We start from the raw sequence: 16266 nt of genomic DNA, 5'->3' as shown, positions 1-16266 counted from the left end.
AGCGACGCCCGTGGGGGGGGGGCACACCCCGGAGCCGCTTGCCGAGTGTCTGCGCCTACCACCACGTTTCCACAACCGTAGGAGGGCCTACCGCAACACCTGGCGGCATTGCTACCCCTCCCCCCGTCCCAGAGGTACCCCGTCCCGTCTAACCTCTCTGTGACACGGCGGAAGCAAGGCCCGTGTGGCGGGGCAATCAATATATGTTTTCTGTATATTTAAGTTAATGAAATTAGTTTTGGAAAAAATAAAAATAAAAATAAAAAGAGAAGATAAATAAAATATTAAAATATTATTAGAAATCTAGCTACGGCCACGGAACGGTAGAGCCTTGGATCGATGACGTGGCGTAGGGCGGGGATCGATGATGTGGCAAAATCCATGGGCCAGGCCTATGCCGACAGTAAGGCCGTCGGCATAGATATGCCACCCCACGGGACCGGCGAGCGATGCAGATCGATGACGTGGCGGCACCGAGGATTGATGATGTCGACATAGCTATGCCGACGGCCACCGTTAGCCCGTCGGCGTAGCCTGACGCCGTCAAACGGCCATCGCCGCCCGGGTAGATGGGCCCACATGATATGCCGACGGCCTACCATGTGCCGACGACCACCGTAGGCATATTTGAAGCAACGCTGACGACTAATCTATGCCGACGGCCCCGTCGGCATAGATGGACATACGCCGACGGTCTTTCTACGCCGACAGCTTTAGCTGGGCCATCGGGGTATGCCCGTCTATGCCGACGGGGGCCATCGGCAACGCAAGTTTTTCTGGTAGTGACTACCCAAAACTGTTGTTTGGCTGCGTAGTATTCTTGACGAGGTTGACTTCTTATGTCAACAAGACTGTAGTGATTCTGGTTAAGTAATGGAAGGTTCGATTTGCGCAAAAAAAAAAAGAATGTTTGTTTTCTTCTAGTATTCACACTTCAAAAATTATTCTTTTTATCATCTACTACTCGAGGACGAGCAGAGATTAAGCTTGGGATCCTAATACGTCTCCAGCATATCTACAATTTTTAAAGTATTCATGCTATGTTCACATCATTTATTTATAATTTTAGAAACAATTTATATTATTTATTGGACTAACATATTAATTTAGTGCCAAAGGCCAAATTCTGTTTTCTAGTCTTTTTAGCTTTTCAGGACAGAAAGTACAAAAAAAATATCCAATTTTTGCCAACATCTCAAGTTTTTTCTGGCGTGGTAAAGAAGATGTCAAACCGCCCTAAAATTTCAGATTTTTCCTGATTAGTGATTGTTGCCAGGAACACAAAAGCAATGATAGCTTTTCAACAAATTTATCAGGACATGCCAGGTTTCTGGTTCATTGGATAATGAGACTAAAACTGGGCAGAACAAAACAAGTCTACCCTTGAGCAAACGAAAATTTTAAGGCCAAGTGCACAAAAGCTAGAGCTAGCTAGTGGCAGCCAGAAAGCCAGAAAGGGCAAGCGCACAAGCGCGAACTAGTTCGAGAGGGAGGCAGGCTTAAAGATGTCAGCTGAGTACAGCACCACCAAGCCGCTCCTAAACCAAAGCAATTGTGTTGGCGTGCGTGTGGCGAATTGCTGTCTGATCGAAACCAACACCCGCACCGCCCCATTAGACCATCTCCTTCTTGGCTTGCTCGCCGGCCGGCCACCTAAAACTCACCGGTCAAACACTCTGCAGCCTGCTTAGGCGCCGGCACGGCAGTACGACATCCTCGGAGCGACCTTCATTCGGATCGGCGTAATGCAGGTGATACATATCTATATATGTTGCGGCGGCAGAGAAGGAAGAACAAGTCGCATCACTAGTACTCAAAGTTCATGGCCTGCACACTTTGGACTTCAGATACCAGTACCACCAACTGGCATCATCCCTGCAGCTGCACAAGTTAAAGAGAAAACCCATCAGCCAAAATTAGAGGACAAGAAATATCAGTAAGATATGAGCTCTATATACAGGTGGCTGCTCTTCTGGCTCTTGTATGAGAGAGTCGCTGCTGCTTCGTTCTTGACCTCTTGAAGATTGGCGGGGCGGCATTTTGCATACCTACCTGAGCTTCATCTAGTGAACAAAGAGCAGATAACACCATCAGATTCATGACCACTTGCTACTCAATAGACATGATAACAATCATCTCATAACAAATTAACTACCAACCTGAATTCAGGCCCATATTAACGGAGAGTAGTATAGACATCTAGCAGCTGATTGATCATACCAATTTAAAACAAGGGGCTCAAGCAATTTCAGAAACTTGAACAGACACAAAAAAAAGAGGCCTATCATGATTCAAGTCTTAAGTATTACTGTCAGACACCACAAGTGAGAAGTGGGCCTCAATCGGTACAGATTATCAATGCCTCAGTGTGTGCTTCAGCAAAGGCATGCCTAATTTAACATGTGCCATAGTGTACTCCCTTTGTTCCTAAATATTTGTCATTTTAGAGATTTCAAATGGACTACCACATACGGATGTATGTAGACATATTTTAGAGTGTAGATTCACTCATTTTGCTCCGTATGTGGTCACTTGTTGAAATCTCTAGAAAGACAAATATTTAGGAACAGAGGGAGTAGATAACAAAATGAGAATTGTCCAGACTGAAATGTGGCCAGATCACATGTATTGAGGGACATAACAAGAGTAAGAAAAATCATTCCTCGGTGTCATAAGGAATCCTTGTCAGACTGAACACACCGCATCAGGCTTGTTACCCACTGCCTCAAACGCCCTAGCAGCATCTGTAAGCCGTTGTTGCCTCGCATACATGTGGACCAACCCAGGGCCTGTTTCCACGCCATGCTCGATGGCGTCGACATGTAGATAACAAAGTTGGAAGTACACTCTTTCAAGGACGGAGGGAGTACAGTACATTTCTTTTCGTCAATTAGCACATGCCAATTAATGACTTTAACAAAAAAATCATTTGCTAATTTATTCATTGCAAAGCTGGACCGGCCAGCCTTTGAATTAATTATTAACGTCGAAAAATTTGCTTTACTGTCGGAGTGTCGGTCCAGAACTCCAGATCTAATCTCGCTCTTTGCACGAATATAAGCATATAGTTTACTGCCTAGAGGGGACCAAGCCTTGTTAGTTGAAATCAATGGAGCTGTTTAGCCTGTTTTTCTTTTCCTTTTGAACACGACCTCTTCAGCTTGCTGATATACATACTCCCAAGTTAACTACTAGTATTGGATTGCAGCTGCTCTTTAGTTCTTGCTGCGCTATTCCTCTCTTTGCACAAGTCTAAGCGGAACCTCTACTTCAGGGTAAGATCGGTAAGATCAATCCTTGAGTTCACAGGAGCATACTATTTTCATCCCATTTTCATTTTACCTTTCTGCATGCATGAATAGCGTGTAGTACAGTATCATCTTCTTCCAAAACATTTACCATGATCTGGAGAGCTGATCCTCTTCCTTCATCGACCATATGCAGGCGCCAGCCATGTCATGTTGGGACAAGTTTTGGGATAAGTCTTGTGAAGAGCCACGTGAGAAGCTTGTTGAGGACACTCGTTGGGCAGAAGTAGAAATGGCCAACAGTTATGCCCTGTTCATGGGCTACCTGTCCATGGCCGTCAAAGGTCTTGGTTTCCTGGTGCTTACTTGGACCACCGTCGTTCTTCTTGGCGGTTTCATTGACGACCTGCACAACAATGATTTTTGGTGCCTTACATTCATTACCCTTGTGCAGACGGCTGGGTTAGTGCTTGCTTCTTACTTCAGCTGCCTACCTTTTCTTAATAGTTAATACCTGTTTCTGAATGGTTAATGGTATTTTGTTGCTCTGTATTTTTTTTCGTACAAAGTAATTTGTCTTGTCAAAACTTATCTTGTCCCTATCTAACCTGGAGGTATATATGAACAACAGGATCTTCGATGTTTTTCTGACTGAAAAACTGAGCTATATTGGAGATGCATTTGATGGCGTGGCATATGTTGGATACGCCGGAACATCGGAAAACAAATGGCGCATTGTCCTATCAATGGTTCATACTCTGGTCTTTGTCATTTTGTTGTGCCCTCTGGTGGCTGTCTACATGGGTGGGTTGGTAGTTTCGGCCGTGCTTTCGGTGTGGCGTCTGATACAACAAGATTACCATGCTGATGGAGTCAGAAACCTGAAGAAGGCGCTGGTTGTCTTGTATTCCCTTGTCCTGCTCCAGGTTGTGATTTTCTGCTACAAGATCATCAATGGTTGGGCAAAGGGGTCTATAGTGAATGCAGTAGTCGACCAAAGAGGCTTTGATAAGGATTTTCGTGATGGGATATCGGATTACATACGTGAAACAATGATGAGATGTGAAAAGGACCCATCATTGGTTAAAGGAAGGAACCTCATCACATATGCTGTGGGCCTGATGGAGTCTAAGTCGCCTGACGACTACATTTCCGGGGTAAGGATCCTGGATGCATTCGCCAAAAAACTGGAGGCAGAAGTGAAAGGGGTCAATGGGGAGGTACACTATCCGCACAAATACACAGGGGAGAATATACTCAAGAAACATCTGATCATGTCTGCACCCTCTCCCGACATACTCCAAAAGCTGCTGCAGACGTTGGGCCGCATAAGCATATATGATAGAGAGACAAGGGGGCGTGCCGCAAGGGTGGTGGCGAGCATTGCTCACGACATCCATTTGGAGAAATATCCAAAGGCAATTGGCTACATATCTTCCCTCCTTGACACATTCGAAGAATACTGTATTTTCCAACCATATACGGGAGACTGGCTATATGAAACATATGAACAAGATTCAAAGCAAATATCCTTGTCGGTGAACCAAGATGACATCGTTGAGCAAGGGGACTATGATGCTCGCGTTGCAAGAACCTACAAAATGCTGCTCAAGGCTGAGAGAAGTGACGATGACCTTCTGCAGGGCTACAAAACGCTGGTGGAGCAAGGTCTCCGTATCCTTCAGAAGCTCGCAGCCAACAATGACAACTGCAGAGTCATGTTCGGTACCCCATATCTACTGCCAAAGATTATGGTGCCTGTGACCTCCGGCCTACTCCACCACCGCAATGAGGATGGCCGCATGAAGCACATTGACAATGCTGCATGTTACAGCATAGTAGAAGGTTCAATGAAGGTGATTGCCCAGCTCACGGCTGCTACAGGGCACATAGGCACCAAGCTGCGTGATGAAATCTCATGCAGTATGGAATTGATCACAGCCATGAGGACGATTCTCGAGTGTAAAGAATGCAATGAAATGCTGCAGAAAATAGCTATTTGGATTCTCACGCACCTACACCAGGATGAAAATTCCAGTCCAGGGCATGAAGGGACACAAGAATTCATTACGATGTTGGTTGACATCATGACCCAAGATAAAAATTACAAGGAGGCTACAAGGGTGGTTGCAGCTAAAGCGCTGGTGGCTCTATCATCCGGGAGTGCCAGGATTATCATGGGGTCAAATAACAATGTTATTCACAGTCTGACTAGATTGATTGTTGAAAAACAAAGATGCTCACAAATGGCAACTGAAATCCTGGAAAATTTATGCATTCATTGCAATGATGATGTCCAAAGCCTCAAAACGCTGAAGGAAGCTATGCCCATTGTGGTTCCAAAGGTAACTTACCGCCATTTGTTTTATTCATGTATTGACTATCGACCAGAATATACTTAATTACCAGTTGTATTCTAGCAAATACTGAATTACCAGTTACCAAAAATTATGGAATTCCCTTCTGACATTGTATTGGCGGATATATGTATCAATATTCTAACGCCGCCAGGGATTCCCTTTTGTTTCGAAAAGAAAAAAAATATACAAGTATTCTAGGATTGCACAGTGTTGGTAAATATGTTCCTTTCAGTGCCATGCCTGTCCGGCAAGTTAGAGGATGTTTTTAATGATAATTGTACACATTCTTGCTTAACGAATGACAAGCAATGCGCTTGGAAAACTACCATAGATGGTGTGATTCTGCTTTTAACTGTTGCCTCCTGAAACCCAAAAATATTGTTTCCGTTGCAGCTGCTTGAAGAAATACTTTTTTGGCCAACAGAAGAAAGACATATAGGAGGAACAGAAGTTAATCGGCTGATACCAGAACCCAACGTAGAAAACCAATGTGATAATTCCCCAGACAATGGCCAGGCAAACAACAACTCGTCTTCCGCACAGCAGCAAGGGTACAGCTCGTTTCGCATGTTATCTCGTTGTGTCACAATATGGGGTGCGTTGATAAGTGCAGATCAGGACTTGACACATCTGTTTACGGTAGTCCCCCCCGGAGGCGGTGGAATTAGCTTCGTAATGAAGCTCAAAGAGATCGTTGAAAAACATGAGCACCACAGACCCGTCTGCCTGAGAATAAGGAAGCTTGTCTGTAAGATGGTCATATCTATGATGAATCCCAAAGGCAGCTATGTCAATGATGGGCTGACGAGCTTGATGGCTGCACTGTCCAGTGCTTCAGATGACATGTTTATTCTTGATGGCTACATGGTTTTAGGACAAAGGCCTGTTAGAAGTCTTGCTTCCCTCGTGGAAGAAGCGCGGGTGCTTGTGGACAGAAACAAGGAGCTTTTCCAGAGCCAAACCCATGTGGAAAGGCGCAGGTACATGTGAACAAAGAGCTTTTCCAGGGCCAAGCCCATGCTTCTACTACTAGTGGAGAGGGTGGTGGCGCGAAGGTTGCCAGCGATCTTTTGTGCAGTTGCTCTGGTTAATTAGCAGGCGGCTAGGGATGGTCTGGCTCTTTACTTATGTTCCCCTTTCTGTCTATCCTAAAGGACCGCTCTTTTCTTCTTTTCTTTTGATTGATGGACAATAAAAAGTGTTTCTTTCGGTTGTAAACGTTTTTCCGGGTTGTGTAAAAGAGTGAAGCTTTATAAAGCTGAGCCGTATGCCTTTTCCCTACAAACGATGGGCTTTTAAATTGAGACTTATCATTGTGTGAAAAACCGTGTTTAAGAAGATCCCACAAGAAATTGCCAGCGCCCCGCGTTGTCTCTCCGCTGGGGCGACTCTCGTGCGGAGCCCAAAAACCTAGCCTCCACCGCCGCACACTCCCTCCTCCTCTCCCTCCGCCACCGCCGGGGGACGCCGCTAGGCTAAGCCCGGGGGCCGACGGCGATGGCGGGGGCTCCTCTCTCACGCATTTTCGGGGTGGTGCGGGGCCCCTAGGCGTGTGGTGGCGCGGCCGATCTAGGTTCTGCGGCGCGGTGGATGGCTGAGGCAGGTGGCGGGTGGCCGGCCCGTCCTCGGACAGCGGCGGCTAGGCGCGGCGAGCGGCCAGTCATGGACGTCGGCGTGGGCTACGGGCGCAGCGGCCGGCCTTTTCGGGGAGACATAGTTGCCGGTGAAAACTGAGCCGATGGCGGGCGATGGCGGCGTTCTGTGTCGTTACCTTGATGAAGGCATCATCGTGTGACTAATGTCGACCCACTCGTACTGCTCTGGGGAAAACCCTAGGATCTGGTCTTCCAGATCGGACGATGGCGACACTGCGGTGTCGTTTCTCTCTTGGGAGCATCGTTTATGGAGCAGCACTGGAAGTCAGAGCCAGGAGGTGGAGCGGCTTCGTCTTGCACGGAGTTTCGGTGGAGATGTCAAGTCATGCCTTGCCGACAGGTGCTACGCTTTGTCATGCCTGGTCGGCAGGTGCTACGCACGACAGATCTTCCAGAGACTTCAAGCTGTGTCAGCTGGTGATATTTGACGGCATGGTGCTGAGGTGTACCAACGGCGACCTCGACGTGCTCAGCAGTTCGCATGCAGGGAGGTGGTGCCGTTGGGCGTCGTGGTGGCGTCGACGGCAGCTAGACCGGGCAAGGATGATGCGTCAGTACAACTCTGAAGATGGAGTGATGGCAGTTGGCGGCGGCGGCCTCTGAGAGCGCGTCGGACCAGTGTGTGCCCCATACCCGGCAAGTGGCTTGGTTGGAACCTCAGGTCTTAGATGTTAGGCTTGGCTACGAGGTCTGTGGTATTAGGCCCGGACTATCAGCATCCCTTCATTAGTTGGATAGGAGTAGCGACAGTTATCGCCTAGATGGTGGCTTCAGACTTACTGATGTATTTCTTTGAAAAGTCTTTTGTGAATAATTAATAAATGGATGCATGCATCGTTCAAATGCAGAGGCCGGGGGTAATCCTCCTTTAAAAAAACCTCTACAGAGGCCACTCTCTATGTCCATGGAAGCGCACCAGCGGCTCCACGTAGTGTGCCCCATACCCGACAAATGGCTTGGTTGGAGCCTCAGGTCTTAGATGTTAGGCTTGGCTACGAGGTTTGTGGTATTAGGCCCGGACTATCAGCATCCCTTCATTAGTTGGATAGGAGTAGCGACAGTTATCGCCTAGATGGTGGCTTCAGACTTACTGATGTATTTCTTTGAAAAGTCTTTTGTGAATAATTAATAAATGGCTGCATGCATCGCTCAAATGCAGAGGCCGGGGGTAATCCTCCTTTAAAAAAACCTCTACAGAGGCCACTCTCTATGTCCATGGAAGCGCACCAGCGGCTCCACGTGGTGTGCCCCAGCGCCGCCATGTATCACGCGCTGGACGCTTCCCCCACCAGGGCGGTATTTTTCGTTACTTTGACTTTTTTGGGTTTTTTCTCAATTTTCATGTTTTTTTTCTAGTTTTTTTGTTTCTCTTTTTTTTCCTGGTTTTCCTTTTATTTTTCTCTGGTTTTCTTCAGTTTTTGTCCGACAGGAGCATGGGTGTGTTATGCTTTCGCGTGGAGCACGGTTGTGCTACCTCAGGGAGCACAATTTAGATTGTATTGGGAGTACATTTTTTTAGTTTATCTTGGGAGCACAGTTTTGCTTCACTCCACGGGAGCACAATTAGAACACTTGGGACTTGGGAGCACAGTTGTGCTCCTCCACGAGTTAGTGCTAGTTGAGAGCACGTTTTAGGGCCTGTTCGGTAGTCCTCCAGCTTCACTAGATCTGCAAATCCCGCTTCGATTTCTCGATGCTGGCTTCTTTCATGGATTGGGATCGATGAAAAACTATTCGGCACACTCGCTCCAGCTTCTCGTGTGCGCAAGCAGGCCAACCTGCCTGGACGGGTTGGAGCCCAGCCGGTTTAACAGCTAAGGTGGCCTTAGGCCCAGTCGGACACAGAAGGAGAGTGGCTGGGCTTGGCCCAGTTCAGAGGGAATGGTAGCGATCTCTCCACGTAGCGAATACAAGGTGTCGGGAGAGGGGAGAGAGAAGTAGCGAACCGGTACGCAGCCATCGAGTCACTTGGCGGTGGCATTAGTCCGTAATTTAGGCCAACTCCCAGTTTCTCTTTTCCTGGATCGCCAGAAACGCGGCTCCAGTTTTTTGTACGTAGACTCTCCTTCGATCCTGGAAGCTAGCTTCCAGGAGCGGAACCGTTCGGCACAACTCCAGCGCAGATTTCGCGGATCTGGAAGCTGGACAACTGCCGAACAGGCCCTAGTTGGAAACACTGGAAGCATAGGTTACTACTAGTTGGGAGCACAGATTTGCCTGGAAAAAAAAGTTCACTAAAACCTATCAATATGGAATCTAGGTTCAAAGATCTCGGCGCGAGAAACACAATGGTGAAAATGGTTCGCGATTTGGGCACACGGTTAAAGAGATAAAACGTTTTGAACACAAAGAGTGAACCTCCCATCCTCACGCGCAGGGTGAGAAAAACCCGTCAAAACTCTCTAGCTGCGACAAGTGGCACACCACATAGTGTTGGAGACCTAACCCTCTCTTGCATCTTTGCATGCCACTCCAGTGGCAACAGCCACCCACTCTTTGTGTGGAAGATCGTCGAAGCGTCTTACTTCCAGTGGGAGGCCAAGTGTACTTGTCCCATGAATCTACGGTCGTGCCGTAACCAGGAACCTAATGGTTCCAATGGCATCCTTATTCATGATGAGGACCATATATGGTAGATGCAATGGATTAAAGGACGCCTGTGCCCGTGCTGCTGCTGCTGATCCTCCTTTCGCATTCCAAAGAAAGTAATGGTCACACAATTTGATTGTAAGCATGATTTGTCAGATTGTAATGGTCACACAATTTGATTCATCTCTGCTTGTAAATAAAAAGAGCATGCAAAGATTGTAGATCAGTAATTTTGTTCAGATTGCATGATTTTGTCACACGATTTTTCAGATTACATGATTTGTACAGATTGTAGTGGTCAGTCATTTTGTTCCTCACTGCTTGTAAAGATTCACATGTGACAAATGGTCAGGAGTATGGCGCTGATATGAATGTCAGCAACTAACTGAATAAAGAGAGAATATAAGTGTCAATGGAATGCATTTTGTCAGTAACTAACTGCTAATAAAGAGAGAATTTAAGTGTCAATGGAATAAAGAGAGAATGAATATAAGTGTCAAGATTCACATGTGACAACTAACTGAATTTAAAATGACAGCAGCAAAGATTTGGGTTTTTTTTTTGCGGGAAAGCAGCAAAGATTTAGTTGAATGACAGGAGCTAAAATTCAGTTTGATGAGTATTGCAGAGTTTGCATGTCGATTCACTCTATATGCTGCATTTCACTGTATAGTCAATTCATTTAAATTTGCTTAAGATTATTTCCATCAAATGAATAGTGGAAATGAATATCGCAAATAAATAGTGGAACCAAATTTACACTGAGGATGTAAGCCATGGTCTAATGAACAGCTGACTCCATGTTTTGACGCTACAAATTGGCTGCTACATCCACAGACCACATGAGAGCAGTACTCCACAACCCAAAACAGACTAGCTTGCTTGTTAATTCATCTATAGTTTGAGAAGCATTCGTCTACAGTTTTAATTCAACCCAAACCAGACTAGCTTGCTTGCTTGTTAATTCAACCAAAAGCACATGTGCATTTGGGAATCACTCTTAAACTATACAGAAATACTCCACCATTTTGAGGTACAGTTCAACTTGGGCTGCATAAAGCATTGTGAGTGGCATCACTCTTAAACTTGGGCTGATTGAGCCTTCCACACAAAAATGAATAAATAAACGCTTGTGCATTGTTTCCTCCTTGGAGGCGTTGCTTCTGGAGAACCTCTTTTGTATTTTGAGTGTTGTCTTTGGTGGTGGTTAGAGTGCTGCTGCTGCTAGTGATTGTTCACTGTGGAGGGGTCTTTTTTCTTTTTTCTTTCTTCTGTTCTTTTTATTTTCATTTTTGGCTGTTTGTATCCTTGATGCATTTGGACATCTTGTTGGTACAGAGGACGGGTGTAATTGGTATCTTCGCGATATTAATATATTCCCCTTGTCGGAAAAAAGCAAACCAAACTCTGAAGTCAGACTTGGAATAAATGGCAATTAGCATAAATGAGCAATACCTTTGTCTTCTATTGATAGTGACTGATGCAAAGCATAAGTAAATGCAAGCATAAGTAAATCATAAGTAAACTAGTGACTTAGAATTGATAGTGACTAGTGTAAAGCATAAGTAAATGCAAGATTCTGGATTTGTTAAGTGCCTATTGTAAATGCAAGCATAAGTAAACTGAATTGTTATGGTTTCATCCCATAACAATTTCTCATATTTATGCTTCAGTAGGAATACTACAGTTATGCTTCACTAGGAATACTACAGTGGAGTATCACTGAACTGTTATGGTTTCATCCCATAGGAGTACTATACTACACTAGTTATGTGCTGCTCTCAGTACTGTATTACAGATTTATGCTCATAGTTCGTTAATTTATAATACCATAGGGTTGCGGAAGTTCTTTTTGGTAGTAGTTTCAGTAGCAATAAACAAGTCGTAGTGCAGAATAATTGGAAACAAGTCAAATTGCATCTCTGGAGTAGTAGTGGTTTCCAGTTTCAGTAACAACAAACAAGATAATAATGTAGTGGGTTCCAGTCTCAGTCACATTTTCCAGTTTCAGGAGTACAAAACTTGCTTGCCATAAGCACCATATGAGTATAAACTTGACTTCAGTTATAAATGGTCAGATTTTGCATGCATTATTTAATGTTCACTACGGACTTGGGGAGGAAGAACAGAGTTATTCGAGGGACTACAGATAGGAGTATTTTGTCTTACAAGATTGGAGATAAGGGTCCCTTCTAAACAAAAAAGAGCAGGTGTCTATGGAGTTAACTGAATTAAGTTTCAGTGAAGTCGTACTGCTTCAGCTCTACTCCCATCTCTAGATAAATACAGTAACAAAGGAGTAATCTGTGAGTATCCATATGTGTACTGCTAGTGTTGCACTGCTAGTAATCAGCTCGAATGTTGAGCCATCAGTAAGTCTATGTAAATGCATATTCCAGCTATGTACTGCTACTGTTGTACTCCTAGTGACTGAATATTGTTAACTAAAAAATCAAGAACATGGTGATATACTCACATCATGAACAGTGTTGTATGAACCCTAGTTCCTGAAGAGTTGTCCTGTTTTTCTTCCTCCTCTTCTCAGCTGCTCCAGTAGGTGAACAAACACTGAAATTTACCCACATTAAATTAACACTGAAATTCAGTACTGTACAATTTTACATGCCACATTAATTCAGTCTTTCCCATATTTTCTACTGGAGGATATGCTTGGTGTTTAAAAAAAACAAAGGCTTATGCTCTTTTTTTCAGCTTTACCCAAGTTTTGCTGATCCTCTCAACGTATGCAGTAACTTTCAGGGACAAGGTGATATGAGGTGAAGAAATTTTTGGATGGACATAGTGGGGAAGAAGAAGTGGTAACCTGGTGGTCACAGTTCCTGCGGGCGAAGAGGAGCACCTTCTGGTTCGTGTCCTCCTTGGGATCCATCGCCCAAAATGGGAAAACATGCATCAATCCTGCCATGGATGCATCAATCCCTACATGCATCAATCTTGGGCTTACACAAATTCAGCAGCTTGGGCTTGACAAATTCAACAGATTGAGCTTACAGAGAGTCAAGGGAATACGCTAGAAATTTCCCGTGAATATATACTGATAATTATAATTTTAATGATAACTATAGGAGAGGGTGAGAGGCCCTAATATTATAACAGAAATGAACCTAAATCTTAGTTCTGCCTTCTACAGCAAGATAACGCATGGCATAAACTGCACAAGACATACACAAACACATGGGCACAAGCTATGCTGAGAGTGACAGAGTGGTGATTGGCAAAAGAAAGAGTGGTTTTAGAGATGACTCACACAAAAATTCTGCAAAAAATGTGACTAAGATGTAGGGTTTAACAAAAAAGTTAAAAGAAACAAATCATGCCAAGTAATTACTTTACATACACTAAAGAAATATAGGTGCAACAAACAGACAAAAAACCAACCGATGGTAACTGTGTGAATAGTATGTTTTGATAACTTCAGATTATATGTGTACCAATAAATGTTTGGCTTAGATCAATGGTCAAGCGACATAAGAAAGGCAGTCAAAGAAAGATAGAGATGACATTAAAGTATATATTTATTCAATCTGAATGAAATGACCATTATTAAACCTAAGCAAACGCGCATGTCAAACCACTAGTTTCAATGATTGTGGATAATGACGTGTCATAATCTAATTTCCAGCAATATACGTCACACTATATACATACACACAAATAATGCAGCGAGCTAAGTAAATCCTTATTGGCTGTTCTGGAGATCATGTCATACTAGTCTATAAAGATCTCATTAAAAAGAAAAATAGTAAGGTCGAGCATCTCATTCGGTAGGTCACCCGGAGCACGCCGTTCTAACAACATTTAGTCCAGGAGGATCTACTCGAGCAGCTTGAGATGTCCTCTCCTCCCTAAGGTACTCCTTTTTTACTCTATAAAAATGTATTCCGCTTTCTTCAGCACAGATCATACCATAGATGTGCAGTGCAGCAGTCAACGATGCCATTCAGCAGCTCACCTGGAGCAGGCCATTCCAACCACATTTAGTCCTGGAAGATCCAGTCCAGCAGCTTTCATCTGGTACATCATTCTGGTGGCCTCTCTGTACCACCCACCGCGTGCATACCCCATGGCCATGGCGTTCCAGCACACCGCGTCAGGCTTGCCACCCACTGCCTCAAATGCCCTCGCGGCGTCTGCAAGCCGTCCTTGCTTCGCATACATGTGGACCAACCCAGACACAACGAACTGGTCTGTTTCCACGCCGTGCTTGATGGCGTCGCCATGCACTTGCTGTCCATAACACCTGCAGTTATCTGATTCTGCACATACCGCAAGGATAGTCGACAGGGAGAAGCTGCTCCTGGCGACTCCGGAGGACACCATGTCCCTAAAGACGTAGATGGCCTCATCTAGCAGTCCGTCCCGGTGGCAAGCTGTCATGAAGCTAGTCCAGGCTGCCTCGGGCACTGGCTCATGGGAACAACACCTCATCGCCTGAAGCACTTGCCGCGCACTGTCATGCTGATTACTTGCGATGTACAGCTGCAGCAGCGAACTACCGGTATCACCGCAGACTCTCTTTGTCTTGACGACGAGCGCATGTACCTGCTCACCAAAGCCCCTTAATCTGCCCAGCCGAGCACATGACCGCAGCACTGCCACAATGGCATGGCCGAGCAGATCACCAGCAAGCCCATGTTCTTCTTGGCACATGCGGGTGAAGAGCCTTAGCGCTTCTTCATGGAAACACCCATCGGAGTAGGCCGACACCATGGTCGCCCACGTGATGCCGTCCTTGACGGGAATTTCGTCGAACACCTTGCGGGCGGCCGCCATGTCGCCGCAGGCCGCGTAGGCGAGCAGCAGCCGGTTGGCCAGCGGCAGGGGGAGGCCAGGCGCGGCGCGTGCGGCGTCGACGTGGGCGTGCACGGCGGCGACCTCGGCGGCGTCGACGGAGTCCCTGAGGAGGGAGACGTAGACGTCCTCGTCGGGCGCGACGCCGAGGGCGTCCATCAGGCGGAGCACGTCTCCGGCGCCCGAGGGCGACCCAGAGCCAGAGGACGCCGCGCCCGTCGATGCTTCACGGCGGTCGTCTTGCTTGTCGTTGGTGGGGGCGTGGTTGGAGGTGGGGAGCCTTGGGCGCGGGAGGAGAGGCGGTGGTTTAGGCGGCTTCGATAGGGCGGACAGCCGCTGCGTTCTTGTTGTTGCCGTGGCCAGGGAGGCGGCGGCGGCGCTAACGAGCAGAGCGCGGCGGCGAGGGAGGCGCGGAGCCGCGGCGGCGGTTGTAAGCGGCTTCGCGACGGAGCAGCGCGCCATGTGCCTTGAGCAATTGGCGGGTCAGAACTGGGACTGGGAAGGCATAGGGGAGAATATCTGTTTTTTTTTATAGATTTGTCAACACTTTTATTGATCAGTGATTTTTTTTCGAGTGGCTTTATTTTTATTTTTTTTTGCGAGAAAATTTTTGATCTATTCATCTTCAATCATGGCAGTACAATGAATACCAGAAATAATAGAAATTATATCTAGATCCGTAGACCACCTAGCGACAACTACCAGCACTGAAGCGAGCTGAAGGCGCGCCGCCGTCATCGCCCCTCCATCGCCGGAGTCGGGCACAACTTGTTGTAGTAGACAGTCGGGAAGTCGTCGTGCTAAGGCCCCGTAGGACCAGCGCACCAGAACAGCAACCGCCGCAGATAAAGAATAACGTAGATCAGAAAAATCCAATCCGAAGACACACGAACGTAGACGAACAACGACGAGATCCGAACAAATCCACCAAAGATAGATCCGCCGGAGACACACCTCCACACGCCCACCAACGATGCTAGACGCATCGCTGGAACTGGGGCTAGGCGGGGAGACCTTTATTCCATCTTCAGGGAGCCGTCGCCGTCTCGTCTTCCTGAGCAGGACACAAACCCTAGCAAAACTGAAAGAAACGATTAAAAACAGAGCCCTCCCGCCGACCCTTGCCGAGATCCACTGCGCCCCCATGGCCCTAAGGCCATCGGAGAGGAGGCGGACCTGCGGCGGCGGCGGCGGTGGGAGGCAAAAACCCTAGCTTTTTGTGGAGGAGAAGGAGGAGGCGGCGGCTACAAAGGATCAGTGATTTTTTTTTCGAGTGGCTTTATTGATCGGTGATGATGTTTAAAGGAATACAAGTTAGCTTATGAGAAGAAATAAGCACCCTGAACAAGCATAGCAGCGTGTTTAGCAAGATTGTGTGCTTCAGTATTTGAAGCTCTACCGTCAAAAATAACTAGGCGACTGAATAAAAAATATACCTAAATAAAACTCTTTTACTACAGCCTCGAGCGGGAGAATATCCGGTACTACCAAGTCCCAGGTGCTACCGTTATATGGGCTTCTGGGCCGTCCAATTCTCAGATCGGATGACTTTCAATAACTCTGCAAAATTTTGCAAGAAAAAGAAATCCCAAAATCTGAAAA

At 46.3% G+C, this 16266-nt stretch overlaps 2 protein-coding genes across 6 annotated transcripts; one reads left to right on the top strand and one right to left on the bottom strand.

Annotated features, from left to right (window-relative positions):
• Positions 1–1277: 1277 nt before the first annotated feature.
• On the bottom strand, positions 1278–15133 carry LOC119312663 (pentatricopeptide repeat-containing protein At1g31790-like). 5 transcript variants are annotated; one of them, XR_005151406.1, is made up of 5 exons: positions 13826–15133; positions 12677–12792; positions 12329–12420; positions 1959–2063; positions 1278–1881 (listed from the first exon to the last, which is right to left on the bottom strand). XR_005151406.1 is itself a non-coding variant. In XM_037588409.1 (3 exons), the coding sequence occupies exons 1-2, from the start codon at positions 15124–15126 to the stop codon at positions 12684–12686; spliced, it is 1389 nt and encodes a 462-aa protein (XP_037444306.1). In that variant the 5' UTR covers positions 15127–15133; the 3' UTR covers positions 10513–12420; positions 12677–12683. The 5 variants fall into 5 exon arrangements, 2 of the variants coding, with proteins under 2 accessions (XP_037444306.1, XP_037444305.1); XR_005151404.1 differs by having other exon boundaries at positions 12677–12771; XR_005151405.1 differs by lacking the exons at positions 1278–1881; positions 1959–2063 and adding an exon at positions 10513–11233 and having other exon boundaries at positions 12677–12771.
• LOC119310544 lies at positions 2753–6598 on the top strand. Its single transcript, XM_037586258.1, has 4 exons — positions 2753–3275; positions 3445–3710; positions 3880–5593; positions 6002–6598. The coding sequence occupies exons 2-4, from the start codon at positions 3454–3456 to the stop codon at positions 6596–6598; spliced, it is 2568 nt and encodes an 855-aa protein (XP_037442155.1). The 5' UTR covers positions 2753–3275; positions 3445–3453.
• Positions 15134–16266: the final 1133 nt, after the last annotated feature.

The sequence above is a fragment of the Triticum dicoccoides genome, chromosome 5B (genome assembly GCF_002162155.2).
Source record: "Triticum dicoccoides isolate Atlit2015 ecotype Zavitan chromosome 5B, WEW_v2.0, whole genome shotgun sequence".
NCBI classification, from domain to species: Eukaryota; Viridiplantae; Streptophyta; class Magnoliopsida; order Poales; family Poaceae; genus Triticum; species Triticum dicoccoides.
This window is presented reverse-complemented; position numbering and strand designations above follow the sequence as displayed.

Excerpts from the sequence above, each read along its gene's own strand:
- LOC119310544 (XM_037586258.1), top strand. The coding sequence starts at position 3,454 with ATGTCATGTTGGGACAAGTTTTGGGATAAGTCTTGTGAAGAGCCACGT. Across the intron at positions 3,711-3,879 it reads ACCCTTGTGCAGACGGCTGG|GATCTTCGATGTTTTTCTGA; the intron begins GTTAGTGCTTGC and ends TATGAACAACAG. Across the intron at positions 5,594-6,001 it reads TGCCCATTGTGGTTCCAAAG|CTGCTTGAAGAAATACTTTT; the intron begins GTAACTTACCGC and ends TTTCCGTTGCAG.
- LOC119312663 (XM_037588408.1), bottom strand. The coding sequence starts at position 15,126 with ATGGCGCGCTGCTCCGTCGCGAAGCCGCTTACAACCGCCGCCGCGGCT. Across the intron at positions 13,740-13,825 it reads GTTGGAATGGCCTGCTCCAG|AGTAAAAAAGGAGTACCTTA; the intron begins GTGAGCTGCTGA and ends ACATTTTTATAG.